General features: G+C 41.1%; 1 protein-coding gene across 2 annotated transcripts in view; it reads right to left on the bottom strand.

The window, feature by feature from the left end:
• Positions 1–17,032: 17,032 nt before the first annotated feature.
• The window catches only part of Prom1 (prominin 1), a 121,899-nt gene continuing 116,570 nt past the window's right edge, over positions 17,033–22,361 (bottom strand). For both annotated transcript variants that reach the window (XM_045161859.1, XM_045161863.1), the window contains 2 exons: positions 19,030–19,069; positions 17,033–18,081 (listed from right to left, as the gene is read on the bottom strand). In XM_045161859.1, the coding sequence (XP_045017794.1) occupies positions 19,054–19,069 (16 nt within the window). In that variant the 3' untranslated portion in view covers positions 17,033–18,081; positions 19,030–19,053. The remainder of the gene's footprint in view (positions 18,082–19,029; positions 19,070–22,361) is intronic.

The raw sequence follows: 22,361 nt of genomic DNA, 5'->3' as shown, positions 1-22,361 counted from the left end.
TAAGGAGCTTTCTTAACAATGCAGGCCCAGATAATGCTGTTCAGACCAGCAGATCCTCCAGTTTACCTGCCATTTGCTTCCTATAAGGAAGTGACTTCTATATTTCCCTAGAAACAGAGAAATATAGCATTTTGCTCTCTTTACAGTAGAAAGAAGGTTTGAAAGCTTATCCAGGGCCAGTTTGTGAGTGGTAGAGCCAGGGTTCCAAAACAAGTCATCCAGATTCTATCCAGGCACTTAGTCCAGCTGGCTGTCACAGTGCCACTGAGCAGGTGGGAATGTGGTAATGCCTGTCAGTGTGGCTGCACATTGTTGATGCAAAAGACACAGCTCTCACCTCAAGGGGGATAAGAGATAGTTTATTCTGGAGCCAAATCTGAGTGATCATGACTTGGGAACACAGATTTTGATTATCCCAACTCTGTGTTCTAATGTGTTAACAATTTCATGAAGGTTTTTTAGTTACAAAACAAGAAAATCATTAATGAAGGCTGGCCTTCAGGTAGGCAGGTTATAGCAAAGCAGGGAAATCTCCACCTTAGGCTTTAGATGCTGTATGATGACATTCTCAGCCCTTGGGTTGGCAGAAGCAGACTGGTCTGTCAGCACATTCAAAACGGTTTGCACCTGGTCAACTGATAGTCACATGGGTGTTAGGTTAGACACAAAGGTGGGCAATAAATGACTATTAAAGGGCTAGAGGTAACCAAAGGTAACTTGGCTTTGACTTGCAACATTCCATCTCTCTGTGATCACAGGAGCTTTATCAGTCCATTCAGCATTGCTGGAAGTAGGTGCAGCAGATGCAATACTTTTCTGGAAACTGTAGTTCACAACATTACTGCTATGATACTATTTTTTGCCATTTGAAAATGCATTGCATGTTTATTTACAAAATATATTACTAATTATGGCCTCATGGACACCTACAATGCCCCTTTGAGCCCTGTATCCTTGACTATAGTCCAAAAGTGATCATTTTTAATTTGGTAAAATGCTCCCCCTCTTCTTTCTTTCTTTCCTTCCTTCCTTTCTTTTTCTTTAGTTTTTTTGAAGCAAGTCCAACAGACAGGCCATTTATTTTTTTATGTGAGAGTAAGCATGCACAAGAGAGAGAGAGCATGAGAATGAGAATTGGCATGCCAAGGCCTCCAGCCACTGCAATCAAACTCCAGACTCATGTGCCCCCTTGAGCACATGTTCAACCTTGCGCTTGTGTCACCTCATGTGGGACCTGGAGAGTCCAACGGGGCCCTTATGCTATTCAGGCAAGAGCCTTAACCACTTAGCAATCTCTCCAGCCCTCCCCCTCTTCCTACAAGTTTAAATCTTCTAAAAGCAGAAAGGAGGTCAGCTACCTTTTCCAATCTCCTTAAAACAATCACATGAATAATTTCTTTTAGGTCAGGATAGGCTCCCAAAATGGAATCACCAAGGACAGCAGAAGAGCGAATAAAGAAGACACATTCCTCAAGAAACTGCCCAGCCATTATCCCTTCCTTGTCTAACAATGCCCCAGGTCATGGTTTCCTGCCCCCTTATCTCCTAAGTGGCCTGCTCACTATTCTGGACTCACACCCTGGCTATTTGAAAATGGCTAATGTAAAGAACAAAGGAGTTATTTTTCCTTCCTCATCTTCCCCCAACTGAAGAGCTTTATAAAACACACTATCTAGAATCTCAGGTTGGCTGTGCTCTTCTTAAGAGTCTGTCCTGGTAACTCATGGTTTTCCTGAATAAAAGCTTTCATCTTTGCCTCAGAGCTTTGCGTGGTCTTGGTCACTCCCAAACCTTACAATTTCAAGAAACTAATTTGTCTTATTCTTGAAACCACTGAATATCATTTTGAGATAAGACATAATATCTTAACTGTGTAGCCCAGGTGTCACACTTAAGATCCTCCTACCTCAGCCTACCAAAGGCCAGGCTGTCCTACTCAATTGCCACTTCTAGGTTCACCACAAGGCAGTCATTCACACGATGCTCACATGAGCTCTTGTGACTACTATGTCTTTGTGGTCTGCACCAGTGACTCCATCCATATCTACTTGCCTTTACTGGCTGAGTGCTTGCCCTCTGCTTCCTGGGAGCTAATTATCCCCATTCCTGTCAACTGCCAGAGATGTCACTGTAGCCTGGAAAAACATTTTATATCCCTTAAGGATGTGCATGGAAAGAACACGTGTCTAGAAGAGAATGAGTAGAAAAGTCTGTGTGGCTGGGTGTGCCCAGGGCTGGAGGGTAGCACTACAGCCACAGTCCATTTAGAAATAGAGTGAAGGTGTTTAGGTATGGGCTGTCGAAGAAGAAACAGATGCAGATGAGTTGGTGCAAAGGATCTGAAAGTCATGAGCAGTCAGATGCTCTCAACTTCCCAGAGTTGCTTTTATTCACTTCATAAAATTGTGTTACAACAGTCATAGTGTGTCATGAGTATAATTGTAAAACAACATGCTTTTGAGTAGTTAGCCTTGTTTAAACAGAAAATACTCTATACAAATACTAACAGAATGATTACACTTAGAGTGACCTCAGTTGCAGCAAGATGTTCTCAAGAATGCAGGAGAACAGGTTTCCCAGAAGGTTTGCCTTCTGGTTATACTGCATGCAGTGCTTCTTCTGCGTCTTATTTTCTTAGTGAACTCGAGCTTGAAGGCTGAGAGTTATGTATTATTCATTGGCTGAGTACATCCTCCCCTACCTTTTGTTGAGGTAGGGTCTTACTCTACCCCAGACTGACCTGGAACTCACTTTGTATTCTCAGGGTCACCTCAAACTCACAGTGATCATCCTACCTCTGCCTCCCAAGTGCTGGGATTAAAGGCGTGTGCCACCACATCAGGCTCATTCCCCCTTTTTGTTTATTCAGCATATGATGATACAACACAGTAAATGTTGCATCTTTATCCCTAATTCTTTTTTATTTTATTATTTAAAATATTTCATTCTTATTTGTTTGAGAGAAATGCAGATAAAGAATGGGTATGTCAGGGCCTCCAACTGCTGCAAACGAACTCCAGACACATGTGCCACCATGTGCATCTGGCTTATCTGGGTCCTGGAGAATTGCACCTGGGTCCTTTGGCTTTGTCAGCAAGTGCCTTAACCACTAAGCAATCTCTCTAGCCATATCCCTAATTGGTTGTTGTTGTTGGGAGTCTGGTCTCCACACTACAAAAAAGCAAGAGATACAGACAATTATTAATAACAATCCTGCAGAGATACTCCCAGACCATCTGAAATAGTTAAATGGATTTAGTGCATTCAGCCCTTCATAAATTCCTTAATATTCTTGCTATTTATAACAGCTAATTATTTGTTAAAAGTAGAAGATACGTGCTATTACAATTTAAGGATTTCTTTAGTTACATTGCCATGATTCAGTAAATGTTTCCCATGGAAATTTCCCATGAAAGTTGAGTTTTCTTATAAGGAATAGGAGTTACACAATAATTTCTTATATTCCAATCATATTTCAAATTGACTTGTCACTGTAGCCTAACAATTTGATCTCCTGGAATTACTAGTGATTATTGTAAATCAGCGAATTCAGAATTGATTTCACTATCAGTCTGCCTTTGGGCCGTCCAAAGATTGGCCGAGTTCTTATGCCATTCAGTTACAAATCTAGCAGTCTGTATGGTAGAATGAAGAGCAGGCCTTGCCATGGCAGCAGTGGCCAGAACAGCTATCAGTCCCATGAGTGTGGCAACAATTAGTCTTATCATATGTTTGGCATGTTTCAAAAGTTGAACCATCAAGTGATAAATAATCACCATTGCAGGTGAATCCTGCCATTCATGATGCATTCATATAGGCAGCTTTAATTTGTTCATGTTTTTAAAATGTACATACTTTCTGAAGAGAAGTTCATAGAAATACTTCTATTCAAACAGGTATACAAAATGCAATTTGGACAAAAGACAGAATAACTAGGTGCCCTATCATAAACATAAAAGGTAATCAAACACAAACTGAAACATAATAGGAGTCATTCTGAGTAAATGGCAAATTTGAATCATTAGAAGTAACATTTTTGCTTATTTTTCTTACCCATCTATACATTGTATTCAAAGCCATGGGAATTTTCCATAAATGTTGGGTTGAGAGGGTACATGTGGGTATGGAGGAGATATACCACCTCCATGCCACAAGATGGCATCACGTCTAACGTTTGTGGTAATAATAAGACTCCCACCATCATGCATTCTGTGCCATCTTAATTCCATCTCCTGAGCAGAGCCTACAGGACTCCAATCTATGACTCTTCCATAGGAAGTATTAACCAGTACTCGATCATTTAGCCCTTTCCATTTGACCCATTGTACCTGTTTATTAACTTCAGTGATCACTGGCCAGGTACATAAAGGTAAATCACGAGAAGATTCCTTGTCTCATTACTGTGTACAAATCCAGAAGCCTGTAATAAAAACAATCTTTGGGGTGCATTAATAGAGCTATTTCTTACTAGTGGTAACATGCTTAAGTTTTTGGCTTCAAGTAATGTTTTTCATAACCTACACAGATTGAGTCTCCCTCTACCCACACAGTATAATTGCTTATAGTTTTTCTTTCTTCTCCAGGAACCCAAAGACTTCTATTATCATGTGGACCAGGCATCCATTAACATACATTGCAATGGGATTGGAAAGCCAATGTAACCCTTTATTAATAGATGGGTTAGTTATGTAAGCCCAATAATGATAACTATCATTACTAGCAGATGCATGTCCTACCATGGTAAGAGTAAGCATAGCAAGGAAAAGATTAGAAGAATTTTTTGGTTGATTTGTTTGAGTTAACATTGTTTCAGCATATCCTGTCAGTTTTGTGATATGTCCCCATGTTATTTGTGGAGCTTGATGAGTTTGTGGCAGCTGAACCCACACATATGGTTTTCCAATGGTTTTAGCTTAAAATTCTTCAGTTGGAGGGTTGAAGTCAAACCTTGCTCTTTTGTTCATGATGGGGTTCAATCAATCAGGATGGAATCCAAATTATGTCTCCACTATCTGTAATAACACAAGCAAACCCCCATCCTCATCTTTTCCTTAATCCTGGTTTCCATTCATTATTCATATCTTTATAAAATATATGTTGTAAAATATCAAAGATTTTTGCAATTATCTAAGCCTTCTGTGGCTGTTGAATCACTGTCTGTAATGTTCAAAACATTTCAAGTAAAGAGTGTTTTATGTAACATGAGTCTAGGTGTCTTCTTGTGTTCCTCCTTTCCCCCTTTTTGTTTAAAGAGCATTTCCTTTATTGTTTGATTTGCCCATTCAACTATAGTTTGCCTTTGAAGGTTATATGTAATCCCTGTTATGTTTGATATGCCAGTCATTGAAAAATCTTTGTAATATTAAAGATAAGCAAGTCCATTATCAGTTTTGATCATTTTTTGTATACCCATAATATTAAAAGACTCATATAAATGCTAAATGACATGATCAGCCTCTTCACCATTCAAAGGTGTAGCCTATTTGAATCCTGAGTATCTACAGAAACATGCACATACTTTTGTTTTCCAAATTGTGGGATATGTGTTATATCCATTTGCCATACATCTTACTTTTATCATCTCATTGGTTCACACCCATAGGATAAGGAATATTATGTAACGTAGAACATTGTGGACATTGATGAATAATTTCTTTTGCTTGGTGTCTAATCAAAATTTGTGTTGCAATCTTCTCACATTAATGTGTATTTGTTGATGAAACTTGTGCCTCACTTGCCATACCAATAAGCATTTGATCAACTAAATGACTATGGCGAGCCATAGGTCTTGGTAAATTGCTATGTACTCTAATATGAGTAATATAAAGAGGGTGATACCTAGTTCTAATCAAATATTGCAATTGTAACATAATTGTGACAATTCAGTTCCATTATTAGGAATATAAACCGTTTCTATTTTTTTTTTTACTGTAAATTCAGCATATTGAGAGTCAGTTATAATGCTTAGAGGTTATAGTATATCACAGAGTAACAATAATTACATAAAATTCTACTTTTTCAACAGAATGGTATTGTGCTTTTTCAATTTTCATAGATTCTCCCAAATATCCTGCCTTCCCTTCCTTATTAGCATCAGTATAATAAGCCTTAGCCTGGGATAAAGGGGTATTTCTAACAATGGTAGGCTATATCCACTGAGTTTTCTTTAGAAATTGTATTCTTTTATCTTTAGGATATTGATTGTGTATTTTGTCTAGAAATTGGCAGAAACTTATTTGCCAATCCTCATTCAATTGCTAATTGTCATGAATTTGTTTGCTTGTTAGTGGTACGGTTATTTCAAAAGGATAATTTCTAGTTAATGTTCATATTCATAATCTTCCTTTACTTACTACATAGCTTATTTTCCCAAATATGTTGTTATACTCTTTTGTTGGGCTCTGAAAGGCCCAGGCGTGAGGCATAGTGGAACTTCCTGAGCCTAGCTAAAGTTTGGCGACCTGTCTCTGGCCAGCTAGGACTCAGCAAGACGCCTAATGGCTTCTGGCCTGCCACTTCCGTGTGGTAATTGTAACTACCATTTCAATAGTTACAGTTTACTATTGGCCCTTACCTCTTCCCCATCCTAAAATCCCCGCCTTCATCCCCAACATGATATAGACAACTGCTCAGAGTAATAAAGCGAGTTGTTTCTGCGAGTTCCTGCATTGAAAAGACTCCTGACTCAGTGTGGTTTTTCTCCGGTGGCCAGGAGAGGTCTGGGTCATCTGACGCTCATCATCCTTCTCAATCCCTAGGGAGGAACCAGCAGGCCTGGTCCTTCCCTCAGCACTACCTGTCTGACAGGGAAGGAGCCCGACACTCTTTGTCATTTTATGTGGTAAAAAGATCTATTCTAATATCTTTTGAGGTTGATATGTAATACCAGTTGGAGAATGTTAAGAAGGAAATATTATTAAAGTTATAGGTACTTTAAGATCTATATGGTCTAAATATGCCAAATTCATATGAAATTTTATCCATTTCAGTTTCTTCTTCTGCACATTACTTACAACATCTCATCTGCTATTTGATCTGCTTCATCTCTCCATCAAGTCTCAAACTGCATAAAAGCTCCCTGATCTGAAGTAGTTGGAGCTAACATGTCCCAATCAGGAATCATTCAAAATACATTGGCAATACCTTGAAAAATCCTTTTCACATAAGTATTTTGCATTCCATACATCATTTTAGAAGTTTTAATTCCTTTATAATTTTAAAAGATAGGGGATTATGTGTATGTTCTAAGTAACCTTGAGGATATTGTGCATTCAGAGGATGATGCTCAATCATTATTGGATATGCTAAAGACACTTATAATGCATCAGTATCTCCCTGCTTCCGAGGTTCTAAAAAAGATTGTGTAATGGATGACATTAGTGTCTGTTGTAGTCAGTTTCACACTGCTGGCAGAAATCACCTGACCAAGAGCAGCTTGGGAAAAAAAAAAGGATTTATTTTGGCTTACAGATTCAAGGGGAAGCTCCATGGTGTCAGGGGAAAACAGTGAGCAGAGGGTGAACATCACCTCCTGGTCAACATAAGGTAGACAATAGCAACAGAACCGTGTGCCAAACACTGGCAAGGGGAAACTGGCTATAATGCCCATAAGCCCGCCCCCAACAATATACTGCCTCCAGGAGGCGTTAATACCCAAATCTCCATCAGCTTGGCTTCATCATTTAGAACACCTAAGTTTATGGGAGACCCCTGAATCAAACCACCACTAAGTAGGCATTGGCAAAACCACAGGTGAAAAAGCAGCATATGGAGAGGGCATTGAAGAACTGAGGTGAGGAGGTAACAATGGAGTGGTAGAGGTTGAAGGTCCTATAGAAGCTGAACAAACTAATTCTGCCAAGTGATATTTAGTCTTTTTATCTCCCCTTTTTTTTTGGTCAAACCTTCTAGTTTTTCTAATAATTCCTTTCATTCTCTGGAGAATGAAAATTCATGTTTATTTTCATTTTCAGAGCCTGAACTAGAATCAGAGGAATTATCAGTGTCCTGTTTAGAACCTTTAAAAGTTTCAAATTTAATTTTAGTGGATAGTATTTCTCTGCTTCTGATTCATTTTCATTCCCATCTAGGGATTTTTCATCTCCTGAATTAACTTTATGCATCTTTTAAGAACTTTCAGATTCAGACTAGAGGCACTAATGCCAATGCAATAAAATTACATAAAGACTAAACCTTTAAAGTAATTGTTTCTCCTCTCTGATGAGCATGCCAGAGAGCTTGCAGGACTTGTTTCCATGCTTTCAAATTAAGACAAGCCCTTCCTGATGGATGAAACCAATAACAATGCTAATGGATAAAAATAAAAAGTTCATCAAAGTTAGATCATTTCACTTCCACTCCTGTACTATGCAAGAGCTCCTGTAGCATTTCTGTACAGTCTTTCTGGAGTAAGTGGAAATTCCCCATGACTCTACACTTAATGCTGAAAGTTCTTCTTACCTCAGAGCATCCTTACCCCTTTCAGCCTGCCTCGCTGAAAAGAAGCTTACTTCTTCTTGCCCTATGTTGGGCATCCAGATGAAGGTGTGCAGATATGTGGAGCAGAAGAAACATATGCAGAGTTGACGCAGAGGATCTGAAAGTCATGAGCAGTCAGATGCCCTTGACTTCCCAGAGTTCGCTTTTTTTCACGTCACAAGATCATGTTAGAACAGTCATAGTGTGTCATGAGTACAACATAAAACAATATGGTTTTGATTAGTTAGCCTTGTTTAAACGGAAAACACTCTACACAAGTACTAATAGAATGATTGTACTCAGAGTGACCTCAGTTCCAGCAAGATGTTTTCAAGAATAAACAAGAACAGCTTTCTCAGATGGTTGCCTTCTTTGTGCAGTGCTTCTTCTGTGTCTTGTTTTCTCCATGAACTCAAGCTGGAAGACTGAGAGCCACGTATTTACTGGCTCACTACAATGAAGTATAGCAATTTGGTCAATAGTGCAATGGGTTCAAATCAGGTCTCCACCCCTTGCCCTAGGTTTGAAGTTGCCTACCATGAGTATGGCACCCAGCAGTAGTTGATGTGTTGTCTAACAGTGAACAAGGTAGTGTTTGTCTTTCCTCTAACAAATACAACATCCCACTCCTATGCTGCCATCTGGTGGCTGCCACTGCATGTGGCGGTACTTGATAGTTACCTTATTTGAGAGTGGCAGATGCTACCAGCTAGCACTTCTGAGAACAAGTTATGTCATGTTTTTGACCATGTGGTTCACTTGCTGCACTATCTAGAACACGTGGATACCAAGGTGGTCCCATGGACAAGACAGTCACCATTTCATGCCCTTAGCATTCTCAGGCTGGTGGTTCCCACAACTGGTATAATGAACTTTGTGACTTAATTTAAAAAGTTATTGTTACCAGCTTTGTGACCTACACACCTCAGGGAATGGTGCAAACATTAAAGATAGCTTATCTCAAGGGGAATTTTACCTTTGGTGGTGTTCAGAGAAAATCAGGATAGAAGAAGAAAAGGTTCATGGGCAGTTCAGTAGAGGACATCATTGACCTTGACACTTCCCAGTCCATAACCATCTACAAAGAAGGTCAGGGTGCAGGAGTGGGGAAATCAACTGGTGAGGGAAGAGTGAATCAATAGTATATTTTTATACTTTTCTTATGTAGTATATTACTATCCCAGTAATATTTGGTCTAAAGACTTTCCTTCTTTTTCTCTTTTAAAGAATATGGGGTCCACCAAGAAGGTAGAATGAGGAAGGGAGAGGATGAGGGGGTGAATATGAACAAAATATAATAGCATATATTTGTGAAAATGTCACAATGAAACCCTTACATTTATGAAAAAATTAACTTAAAATTGAGAAATTTTAAAATATTACCTTTGGAAATTACATATAGAGCAATTGTACCAAAAGGCACATGTCATAAAGCTCCTGAAGGTAATTAACTCCTGTAGCAAAGTAGCAGGATACAAAATCAATGCACAAAAATCAGTAGCATTTCTATATGCAAATGACAGAGATACAGAGAAAGAAATAAGGGGCATAGTTCCATTTTCAATAGCAACAACAACAAAAAAAAAAAACCTTGGAATAATGTTAACCAAGGAAGTGAAAGATCTAAAAACACTCAAAAAAGAAATTGAGGAGGACTTGAGAAAATGGAAAGACCTCCCGTGCTCCTGGATAGGCAGAATTAACATTGTGAAGATGACAATCCTACCAAAGGCAATATATAGATTTAATGCAATTCCAATTAAAATCCCTACAGTGTTCTTCACAGAGATAGAAAAATGATCTCAAATTTCATATGGAAAGGCAGAAGGCTTCGCATATCCAAACATATCCTCAGCAAAAGAACTACCTCTGGTGGCATCACCATACCTGATATAAAGCTATATTACAAAGCCATAGTAATAAAAATAGCATGGTACTGTCATAAAAACAGGAATATAGACCAACGGAATAGACTTGAGGACCCGGACTTTGGGTCAAGCAACTATTGCTACTTGATATTTGACAAAGGCCCTAACAATGTAGGCTGGAAAAAAGACAGCATCTTCAACAAATGGTGCTGGACAAACTGGATAACTACAAGCAGGAAACTGAAACTTGATCCACACATTTCACCATGCACTACACTCAAATCCAAATGGATCAAAGACCTCAATATAAGACCAGAAACTCGAATACTACTGGAAGAAAATTTAGGAAGTACTTTCCATGATATAGGAATGCAAAAAGACTTCCTGAACAAAACCCCAGTAGCTCACAATCTTAAACAGTCACTCAACCAATGGGATCATATGGAGCTGAAGAGTTTCTTTACAGACAAGCATACAATAAGCAAAGCCAATAGATTACCCACAGAATGGGAGAAAATATTTCCGGGTTATCCAACTGATAGAGGCCTAATCTCTGGAATCTATAAAGAACTCAAAAATTTCCCCATCTTAACCATCCTGAGTGTGCAGTGCAGCAGAATTCACTACATTCACGTTGATTTGCTCCACCCTGACTTTTGTCCTTTTACCTTACTCTATAAAGACTAAATGCTTTTAAAAATAGTTTTAGGGGCTGGAGAGATGGCTTAGCGGTTAAGAGCTTGCCTGTGAAGCCTAAGGACCCCGGTTCGAGGCTCGGTTCCCCAGGTCCCACGTTAGCCAGATGCACAAGGGGGTGCACGCATCTAGAGTTCGTTTGCAGAGGCTGGAAGCCCTGATGTGCCCATTCTCTCTCTCTCCCTCTATCTGTCTTTCTCTGTGTGTCTATTGCTCTCAAATAAATTAAAAAAAAATAGTTTTAGGGCTGGAGAGATGGCTCAGTGATTAAGGCACTTGCCTGCAAAGCTTAAGAACCCAAGTTTGACTCCCCAGTAGTCACCTAACACCAGATGTACAAGGTGCCACATGCATTTGGAGTTCATTTGCAGTGGCCACAGGTCCTGGAGCACCTATTATCTCTTTCTAATATTCCTTTCTCTCTCTAAGTAAATGAATATATATAATATTTTTATTTATTTGAGAGACAAAAAGAGGCAGACAGTATGAGTATGGGCATGTCAGGGTCTCCTGCCACTGAACCCAGACACATGCACCACTTTTATGTGGGTGCTGGGAAAGCAAACCCAGGCCATCAGGCTTTGCAAGCAAATGCCTTTAACCTCTGAGCCATCTCTCTAGACCCTAAATCTAAAATTTTTACTCATCTTATCCCATCCCCTAGCAAATCAACACTCTACTTTCTGTTTTTATGATTTTGACTAGGTACCACCTATTATGTTTGTCTTTTTGTGACTGGCTTGTTGCACTTAGCATATGCCTCATGGTTTACCTGTGTTTATAGCATGTGTCAGAATTTCCATCCTTTTAAATATTCAAGTGTTTGAACACTGGATCCTCAACCAGAGGTGCTATTCATGTAGATTAAAAAGTGAAAGTTTGCCAAAAGAGGTGGGTCACTGGGGGACAGCTTCAGGTTTCATAGTCCAATCTCACTTGCTGTTTCTCTTTTTGCTTCCTCCTTGCCAATGTGACAATGTGATGAGCTTGTGCCTGCTTTTGCCATGCCTGCCCTATCATGATGGACTCTACCCACAGGAACTGTAAGCCAAAGTAAATTCTTTCCTTCTACAAGCTGTTTTTTTAGCAATGAAAAACTGATACTGAAAACTGGCATTGAGAAGTGGGGCCACTGCCTGACTGTGTGGTTAGTTTATAGGCTTTTAGAACTCATTTGCAGGAGGAATAGAGAAGAATTTGGAACTTTGGACTGGAGAAGCCTTAAATGCTGTAAGCAGAGCTTAATGGGCCATTTTGGTGGGAGTTCAGAAGACCTGAAGGCCAAGAGAAATGTGGACTGGCCAGCTCATGAGGTTTCAGAGAAGAACAAGGACTCTATCAGGAACTGTGCTAGAGGCAGTTCGTGTGACATTTAGGCAAAGAAACTGGCTGCATTTTGCTTGTGTCATGAGAACTTCAATAAAGATAATGGACTAATATGCTTTGTGAAAGAAATTTCAAGGCAGAATAAAATAAAGTCTGTGGTATGGCTTCCCTTTGCTGCTCTGATTCAGATCCACCAGGAGAGAGCAAAGTTCAAAGCAGAAATGAAAACTGTTGTTTGCCATGGAAAGAAACTGCATAAGTTTAAAGTTCCAAGCATGGACATTACAGACCACAGGGCTGTAACTGCTAGTTATTAACACCTTTTACAAATAATCTACTGCTCTGTGCTGAGACAATAGGAAGGATGTCATGAGGGCAAGGCCCAACTGTTGCAGCATCCTTTATGTCGCTGGGACAAAGCACCTAAACAAAAGCAACTGATGAGAGAAAAGGGCTTATTTTGGTTCTACTACCCAAACTGCCACACATAACTTTATAGGGGAGCCATCTGATTCACACCAGTATGCCAACCTATTCAAGCCTCTAACTGGCAAGAATACATTGAAGTTTTTTTTTTGTTGTTTATTTTTATTTATTTCAGAGCGACAGACAGAAAGACAGGCAGAGAGGGAGAGAGAGAATGAGCGTGCCACAGCCTCCAGCCACTGCAAATGAACTCCAGATGTGTGCACCCCCTTGTGCATCTGGCTAACATGGGTCCTGGGGAAACAAGCCTCAAACTGGGTTCCTTAGGCTTCACAGGCAAGCGCCTAACCACTAAGCCACCTCTCCAGCCCAAGAATACATTTTTTTTTAAAGAGAAGGTTCGAGATAATGCTGGAGGAGTTTCCTGTTCTCCATGGTCAGCATACAGAGGCTGCTACAGCTCTGTTCCATGGGCAGCAGGCTACATCCTTAGCTGGCAAGAGAACTTGGTCCACATGTTATTGGTTTTAGAGACCTAAAAAATGCAAGATGGAGGGTGTTGTAAACAGTTTTACAATGCTGGGATGAACTTCCTAACAGACACAATTTATGAGAGGAATAGGGTTTATTCAAGGCTTACAGATTTAGGGAAGCTAGAAGCCACCACCAGCAGACAAACACACACACACACACACACACACACACACACAGAGAGAGAGAGAGAGAGAGAGAGAGACCATCAGAAAAGACTTCTCTCCATACTCTTGGGCTGGAATCAGATCTGCACCCCCCCCACAACACACCTTAGGCCTGGAACACAGGATCTGCTCCCAGTGACACCTCCTCCAGCCAGCAGCTGGAGACCCAAGTAACGAGCTTAACAAAACATCTGAGTCTATGGGGGACATACATTCAAAGTACCACGGTTTGGTCATGGAGTATTTCACCACTAGGCGTTCTGAATTGAGTTGGAGGACTAATTGGGGATGAGACAAGATAAATCTTACGTAGATATTGTTTTGAGGTCTGTGTACAAGTTAGGTAGAAAATTAGCCAAATTTATCCAAGGACCTGGCAGCAAGTGCATTAAGTATAGTTCAATAGTTCTCTCTTCATCCCTATCCTTGGAGCCTATATCCTCCAAGGACTCTTCAGACCAGTCCTTATGGTAACTATGCTTAGTGGAGACCCTAGCAAAGGATGGCAGCTCTGCCTTGAGTTGCCCTTTGAGATCTTGATCTCTTGGAACATAGCTCCCTACTACATTCCACTTGTGAGACCTCTGCTGCCAAGTACCTGTAGAAATAATGATCTTAAAGAGAACCACCAGACATCATTCCACACACATATCCCCAGCCTGTGTTGTGTTCCTCAGATGCTAATGAAAAAGGCTTCTCATACTACACCTAATGCTGTCTTGTCAGGCTCTACCTTGTGTCCAGACAGTGGGGGTTGCAGGGCAAGCACTCATCTACCCATGGCATTGTCTTGGTCAAAGAACCATAGGCCTGACCATTGTCTTGCTGCCCTGAGCTTATAGCCAGCCTTTTCTAACTCCCTGGTGAGATGGGCTTATTCTACTATGGGAACTTAAGCATAATAAAGATCTAACCACATTCTTCTGTTGCTTTTTGTAGCAAGGCAAGCCCACTGCCAGAAACTTCTTTCTCCTGATAATTTCATGCTTAGCGCCTAACCACCTCTTAGTAGCCTTCCCTGAACACTGATGTAATGCACTTTTCTGTAACAGTCACTTCATCCTGCCTCAATCCTGTTTATTTTTACATTTTCATGCATACATATTACATTTTGATCATATGTACTCTACATCACTCTTCCCTATACCCCAGTCCTACTGTATTCCCTCTTCATCACCTGCCAGGGACAATTCTATGGAAAAGAATGATTCACCAGCCCTGGAAACCTTTAACTGTTATTATAGGTCATTAGGGAGAAGAGAGCCCTCAAGTCCCTTTCCTATGGATAACCGGTTGCTGACTGGCCCCTTCATGTACAGGTAATCATATCTAGTATAGATCATGAATGCACTGGCCCTGTCATGTCTGGATATCAGAGTTTCAAAGCATTTCTCCCCATGCTCCACCTCTCACATTCTTTCAGACCCATCTTCCATGATATTCCCTGAGTCTTAGGGGGCTCAATCACCTGTTCATTTTCACACGGGGAGTGGCATGATCAAAGTTCCATTAACTTACCTGTTTGCAATGTTAAACAAGGATTGAACAGGTCCACACAAAGTGGTTCTTCACATTTAACCCTTAGCTTCCAGGATTTTTCTGGCTATGGCCATTTCTGGTGGAATAAGTTCTAGATAAGTGGCCTTGTCTAAGTAGATGCTTCATAAGCCTATACTCTAGAGCCAACCTAGCTGAAAGTGGGCATAGGCAATGTAATTCCCACTCAGTCAGCTGTAAGTTCAGTCTAAACTCCCAGAGCTAGGAGCCTGAAAGGGTGAGAATACATTAAGCCACCTGTAGGCAGGTAACTACTATGGAGACAGAGAGGAGGGCTTGGTAACCATAGGTGTGAAAAAAGGAGACAGAAAGCAGAATTTCTTGACTCTGGATCGAGAAGTACAGTGAAGGAGGAAGAAATAGCACATAGTGGCAGGAGTCAGGTAGAAATTTAAGGCAGGGGTCAGTTCACTATGACCTGTGTGGCCTGTTTACAGGGGAACTTTAGAACACAGCCAGCTCCCTCCACTTTCTGTGCTATCAACAGACCATGTACCCTCAAAGCCCAATATATTTACTGTTCCCCCCATCACTGGACAAGACTGCAGACACAGGAGGAGGAGAGGCACAGTGGGAATGTTCTGGTGAGCAGAGATAAGCATCAGGAGGGCCCAGGAAAACAGATGAAGCCACAAAGAAGAATGGAATCTTCCAAGGAGAAGGCAAGGGAGAGCGCCTGGGAACACAATGTAATGACAGAGGGTGGTACAGGAAGATGACATAGGAGAGGACTCTCTTGGGAGCCACAGAAAGGGATCTTAAGAGGCAGTGGCCAACAGTCAAATCATCTTCAAAGCAGTGGAGGTGAACCCAACAGAGCTGAGAAAGTGGAGTCCAGAGATGTAGGGGAACTGGTTCAGGCCAACTACTTGAAAAGGCAAGAAGGAAAGCAAATGTGTTGCACCACCCAGAGCATCTGTGGAAGGAAATGACAACTCCAAGACAGTGAGAGTTAAGCTGTAGAGTATTGAGTTCAGTTGGCTTACATAACTAGAATTTTCAAAGAACGCACACTATGAAATTTATGTCTACAAAAATTAAGGATTGATTTCCTTCAAATTAATTATATGCTGTATAACCCAATGTGGCTAACTTGTAAGTCTCTCATGTAGTTAACAAATATTCATTCTTGGGCACTTAGGAGTACATAAGATAAAGGAAAATTACTTGTGGGTGGATTAAATTGTGTACATTGACACATAGATTATTTCCTAAGATATGATGACCATCGTTACTTTCTTAGGAGCAGCCCAGGCTGGCTTTGAACTTGTTATCCTTGGAGTTCTCCCTCCTGTGTGTGAACATTTTAAGTGTGCACTGCCACATCTGGCAAAGCACTGACTTTAGGTTTGAAACACTGACAGTTGACTTGGCTTGGGAGATGCCTCAGTGGTGAAAATCTCTTGCTTGCAAAGCCTGTAAGCCCAAGGTTCAATTCCCAACTAACCATGGAAAACCAGATGCACAATGTTGTGCATGTCTCTGGAGTTTATTTGCAGTGGCAAAAGACCCTGGCTGTCCATACTTTTTCTTTTCCCTATCTCAAATAAATAAATAAAAATAATTTACAAAGAAGACAGCTTATCAAGGACACAGGCAGTGACAATAACTTTATTTATATATTTATTTATTTGCAAGCAGAAAGAGACAGAGAAGAGACAGAGACAGAGAGAGAGAGAGAACGAATGGGCATGCCAAGTCCTCTAACCACTGCAAATGAACTCCAGATGTGTAAGCCACTTTGCCTATCTGGCTTTATGTGAGTACTGGAGAATCAAACACTGGTTGTTTGGCTTTACATACAAGTGCCTTAACCAGTGAGCAATCTCTCCAGCCTCCAACAGTGATTTTTCTTTATCACCTCTGAACTGTGGGCACTTTGCTGATGGAAAGTGGAATGAACATGAACCCAAACACAGATTTCATCCTCCAGGTTCATGCAATTCCAGGGTCAGCACAGGGAATAAACACACAGACAACATATCCCAAGCATCTTTTTATTGCAAGAATCAGAACTGTGGTCTATAGTATACACCTGGTATACAGCTATCCTTCCTCAGGATATCAGAGCTAACTTTCGCTTGGCCAGTTTTAACTGTTGATCACTGTGGAAACTGTCACACCCAACATGAAAAACACACAGCACATGGACACTGACACTGTGTTCAATTCATGCTGAGTACTACATCTAAGAATCATAAAACTGTCCTTGTACTTCATTTGAGAATTCCATCAATAATCAGATGACACTTCACTTAATGTTCATCCTTACAAATCAGAACTGCCAAAGTGTGTACTGTGATTTGCATCGGTTAAAATAAGTCCACTTCCAGCTGAGTGGCATTTCTTTCTCTCAAGGTCTCTGTGATGGGAATTTTCTCATGATGTACAGCAGGTTTCATTGTGATTGCCTTTGCATCCTCCACAACAGACAGGTCATTGACAAACTGCTGGAAATCCGAAGTTTAGGGTATGCTAAAGGATTCACATGCTTTTAGGAACACTGGATTATTTTCAGCAGCACCAATAAGTCAGCCCTGATCCAATAACAACCTCAATTAGAAGAGAATCTACAACACTTGTTTAAAAAACTCTTACTGTGGTTGGTAAAAGGTACATATACAATTTACTATACACAAAATACATCTTTTCTGTAAACTGGTATGTTTTTAGCACACTCCACATATGGATTAAGTTAGGAACCCAACAGCTGGCTCATAGAGAAATGCTTCCAACAGCACAAACACCCCATATGTTTTAGTGTCTAAATAGAAATTCAGTGTAAAAATGTAAAAAACAGAAACAAACAGGGGAGTGTAGAATCACCCTCGAATAGAGATGGACACATGGACCACAGCTGTGACTGCTTTCATTCCTAACAAAGAAAGCACTACCCCGAGACCAACAGCGCCACATCGTTGGTGCCTGCCTGAGTCACCACACTGACACCACAGTTCGTCCTGGACTGGAAAGTTCTTGAAGACTGAAACTATCAGAAGTCTTTGTTCCTTTCCATTTTGACTGTTTTGATGCTGAAACAAAGGTCAAACATGATTATGATTATGAAAGAAACTAGGAATGCAGATCCCTAAAACAGAAACCCAAGAACTACAGGAAAGATAAACATGAAAGGAGGCAGATTCCTGGCCTGGCTTTGCTCACATCATCTCATTTTAGTTTCCCAAACATAATTTTTAAACAAGATGGTCATAGACATATTTGTTGTAAAACAATGTTTTAAAATGGCAACATGACCAAAAGTCTTCATGTGTGCATGTTGTGTGGTGTGCATATGTGTGCACATGCTTTATGTGCATTATGTGGTGGCACACATGTATACATCCTTTGTGCATGTGGTGTGCACATGTGTATGCACATGTGTGTCCATGTGTGCACATGTAGTTAGAAGCCAGAGGCTGATGCTGAGTGTATTCCTCAATCACTCTCCACCTTATTTTTGAGACAGGGTCTCACTCTGAACCTGAAGCTCACCTGACTCAGTTAGATCAGCTAGCCAGCAAACCCCAATGATTCTTCTGCTTCTACCTATCCAGAGCTAGAATTATAGACACATGCCACCTTCCTTGCTTTTTCAGTGCTGGGGACCTGAACTCAGGTCCTCATGCTTGTCTTTACCAACTTAGTTACCTCCCCAGCCCATGTCTGAAAAGTTTTGTAAGACTCACTGTATGTTAGTACATAATATATACAGCTAAATTTTTATTACACATATAAAACCTTATTTTATACCCTATACATACATGTATTCATTGTGTATATGTACATATCTATGTATATATATATGCATGCAAATATCTAGTCACATAAACATAATCATTATATTCTATGTAATTACAATCATGCTATGTAACCTGTATATTCACTTGTATTTTCCATTTAACATGTTAGGATTCACTGTGCCATAATGTTCTAGAAGCTATAAATTCATTCTAACAACTATATGCAAATATCAAACTTACCTCATGCCACTTCAACTTCAGCTGTCAATAGTGCAATTGGCTAAAAAACAAAAATATAACCTCAGGTTAAGTTGTGGGTGATCCAAACAACTCTGTGCTGAGAAGCAGAACATGACTAAGGCAACAGATGACTCCAGACTACACCTCAGAAAATGTGTCAGAGTAAAAGCCCGTCAGTAGAATGAGTTCTCACTTCAACTTATACTGAATTTAAAAGGAGGAGGAGGAATGAGACACACTATGGCACATATAATTTCACTGAAATTCACACTAGAAACAAATGGAAGTTCTGCAGGAACCTTTGCTGGAACTGTTACTATGAATCCATAGTTATGCAACCAGATGTACAGACATCCTTCAAGTAGCTTTCTGGGTTAGAAACCAACACTTGTCCTACTGCCCTCTATAAGGTTTCTCCATGGCCACGGCCTTGACCTCTAAGAAAGGTCTTCACAAGGGGAGAACTCCAGCTGCAGGTTGTACAGTTTCGACACCAGCAGAGCTGCCACTGTAGAGCTGGGAGTTTTCCAGACCCAGCGATCCCCAGTCTGCCCGAAGGATGAGCCATGCCCAAAGGAGACTATGGAGATGCCTGAAGGCAGAGCAGAAGAATAGCAGAGACAACAAAGCACTCACAAGGCAGAAATTTCTCCCAGTGTGACTAATTTTGGAAGCCACACATGCTTAGTTCTGTGTGCCTCTTCTGAATTTATGTTCTCAGCAAAGAAACAAACTATTACACGGCCTCGGGGGTCAGCAGGAAGGCTGCAGGCCAGGGGCGGGCTCAGCACCCTGTTCCATTTGGCAGCGTGGCTGACTGTCATGGAGAACTGCAGGCTCCAGTAGTCATTTCTGAAGAATGTGTACATTTTAATTCTGAAAGGCCCAAGAATTCAGAAGCTCAGAAATACTATCACGCTCCAAAGGGAGCTTAAGCGGGCCCCCTGCATACCTCAAACTCCAGGCTTTACTCTCTGTTAGAAGCAAGTAAAGAATCCCTCTTCTCATTATATCAGAGCCCGCTCCTAATATAAAACTAGGTAAAAACGGCATGAGATAGCCCTCAAGGATGGGAAATGAGTAATGAAGTGAACCACTTATTTGGTTTCTGTAAATAGCCTGCACCATAAGCCTTAATAGCCCACACTGTAAGCCTTAGTAGCTCGCACCATAAGCTGTAGCAGCCTGCCTCAGACCACCAAGGTCATAGGAGGCTGATACCATACTCTGCTACCCCCACCTAAGGAATTGCACAAGTGCTGACCTCCAAGGTCATAGGAGACTGGTACCACACTCTGCTACTCCCACCCAAGGACCTGCGCAAATGCTGACCACCAAGGTCATAAGAGAATGATTGGTCCATGAGGGGCATGAACAAAGTAAACTAATTGGCTTAGAAACTATGGGGTGTCACAAACTGACTGGCTAACACCCTGCGGGGCTCCTGATATTAAATAATGATTGGTCTAATGCACAGGCTTTGTTAGAAACCCTATAGAAACTGCCCCGTTCCTGCATTCAGGGCTCTGCAGTCCTCTACCCCTGTGCGGTGTACGACTGTGGGCCCCAGCACGCTTGGAATAAAATCCTCTTGCAGTTTGCATCAAGACCGCTTCTCGTGAGTGATTTATCTTATTTATTTATTATCTTATTTACCTTATCCGGGCAGAGCGTGGGGGCCCCCTGCAGGGTTTTTTTTCCTACAATTCCAAAGTAGAGGGACAGTGAGTTAATTAACTGGACCCTGGGGTCTTCCCTGCCTGGCTTGGCACAGCACAGATGACAAGTACTAACTTATCATAGAGATACAGAACCAGGAACAGACAACAAAACCTGATTTAAGTAACTAAAATTAATTCTGGAATTTTTTGATGTGCAGGGGATGATTGTGTAACTGGAGCACACCTTTCCTTAGGCTGGGAGGATTTGGCCTTAATTTCCTGGACACCCAGTGCAGCAAAATATTAAGGGTGGTCAGTGCATGACAGCTGTGACACCTTTTCTCTCAGACCAGACAACATACACAATGGTTCTTGTCAAGTTAGCATATGTGAAAGGTTCTGGTCTCACACAGCAGGAGATGCTCCAGACACCTTCTACTGGACCTGCACAGTCAGAGGATGAACAGCAAGGAGCGGCTGTAGTTGCATTAGCACTCGCCGGGGTCTACTTGTTCCTTCTTTTGGTAAAGGAAATGCAGTGAGTGGGCCGTACAGGCCCTTCCCACTTTCCCCCATAGCATCTCCAAGTACACAGAACCAAGAACATCTTCCACAGCTCAACTGTCAAGGCATAAGTGCATAGACACATTTTGTTGGAGTCCTAGGGTATGCTGTTACAGTGTAGTTTCAAGCCAGGTATGGTGGCTCATGCTTGTAATCTCAGCACTTCAGGGACAAGACCACTGTCTTTTTTTTTTTTTTTTTTTTTTTTGAGACAGTCTATCCCTGGCTTGAGCACACTAATTAGGTTTCACTAAGTCCCACTGAGTCTCTCTAACTCCCCAGGGTTTGAATTACAAGCACATGTTATCATGCCAGGAAGATTTACTTGAATTCTGTGTATCACGCTCATGGCCTCATGCCCACAAAGCAAGCACTTTACCAACTGAACATCCCTCCATCCCCTGATGCTTTCTCTTTAGACAAGAGCTAATGACCCTCAAGAGACCATGCAAAGGACTGGTTGGAGGGTGTGTTTGTGTGTACTGAAAAAATAGTAAGGGCAAAAAGAAAAGGGGAAATGAACTAGCCTATGAAACTGAGTTTGCTTTTCAGAAACAGCCTGCTTTGTGCTTCCTCCTATGAGGCTTTTCCAGGAAAACTTCTGAAGCAATAGCTGTGGTCAAACTACTCCTACCTTAGTTTTTTTTTCCTACCTTAGTTTTTTTAGTCCCAAGTGGCAGAAGGTTTTCCTTAAAGGGCCAAGCACCTTCTAAGAAGTTATCGGCAGGGCAGAGCTGATTCCCATTTTCATACCAACCTTCTGATGTGAAACTACCTCTGCTCCTTCCTTTACTTTTCGTAAGAGCCAGCCATCCAGCCAGAAGCCTTGCCAATTCACATGGTGAGGTAGTATAAGGGCAACAGGAGCCCCAAAGTGAATGGCTTTCTCTTGGAGAAACATGGGACATGTTCTTGGGCTTGTAAGGAAGAGTCTGGCCTTTTCTTATCTCCTATCCTAAGACCACACCAGATGAAGCAAATAGGTATCTCTGGTCTTAGCTCTTCCTTTCTCAGGAGAGAAAAGAATGAAAGTGATTAGTCTTGCTCCCAGAAAACCCAATCCCAAACACCTGAAGCCAAGACTGGATGGACCAGCGTACTCCCCAT

This window comes from Jaculus jaculus, chromosome 11, assembly GCF_020740685.1.
Source record: "Jaculus jaculus isolate mJacJac1 chromosome 11, mJacJac1.mat.Y.cur, whole genome shotgun sequence".
In the NCBI taxonomy this organism is placed as follows: domain Eukaryota; kingdom Metazoa; phylum Chordata; class Mammalia; order Rodentia; family Dipodidae; genus Jaculus; species Jaculus jaculus.
Note: the sequence above shows the minus strand (reverse complement) of the source record. Positions and strands in the feature narration are given on the sequence as shown.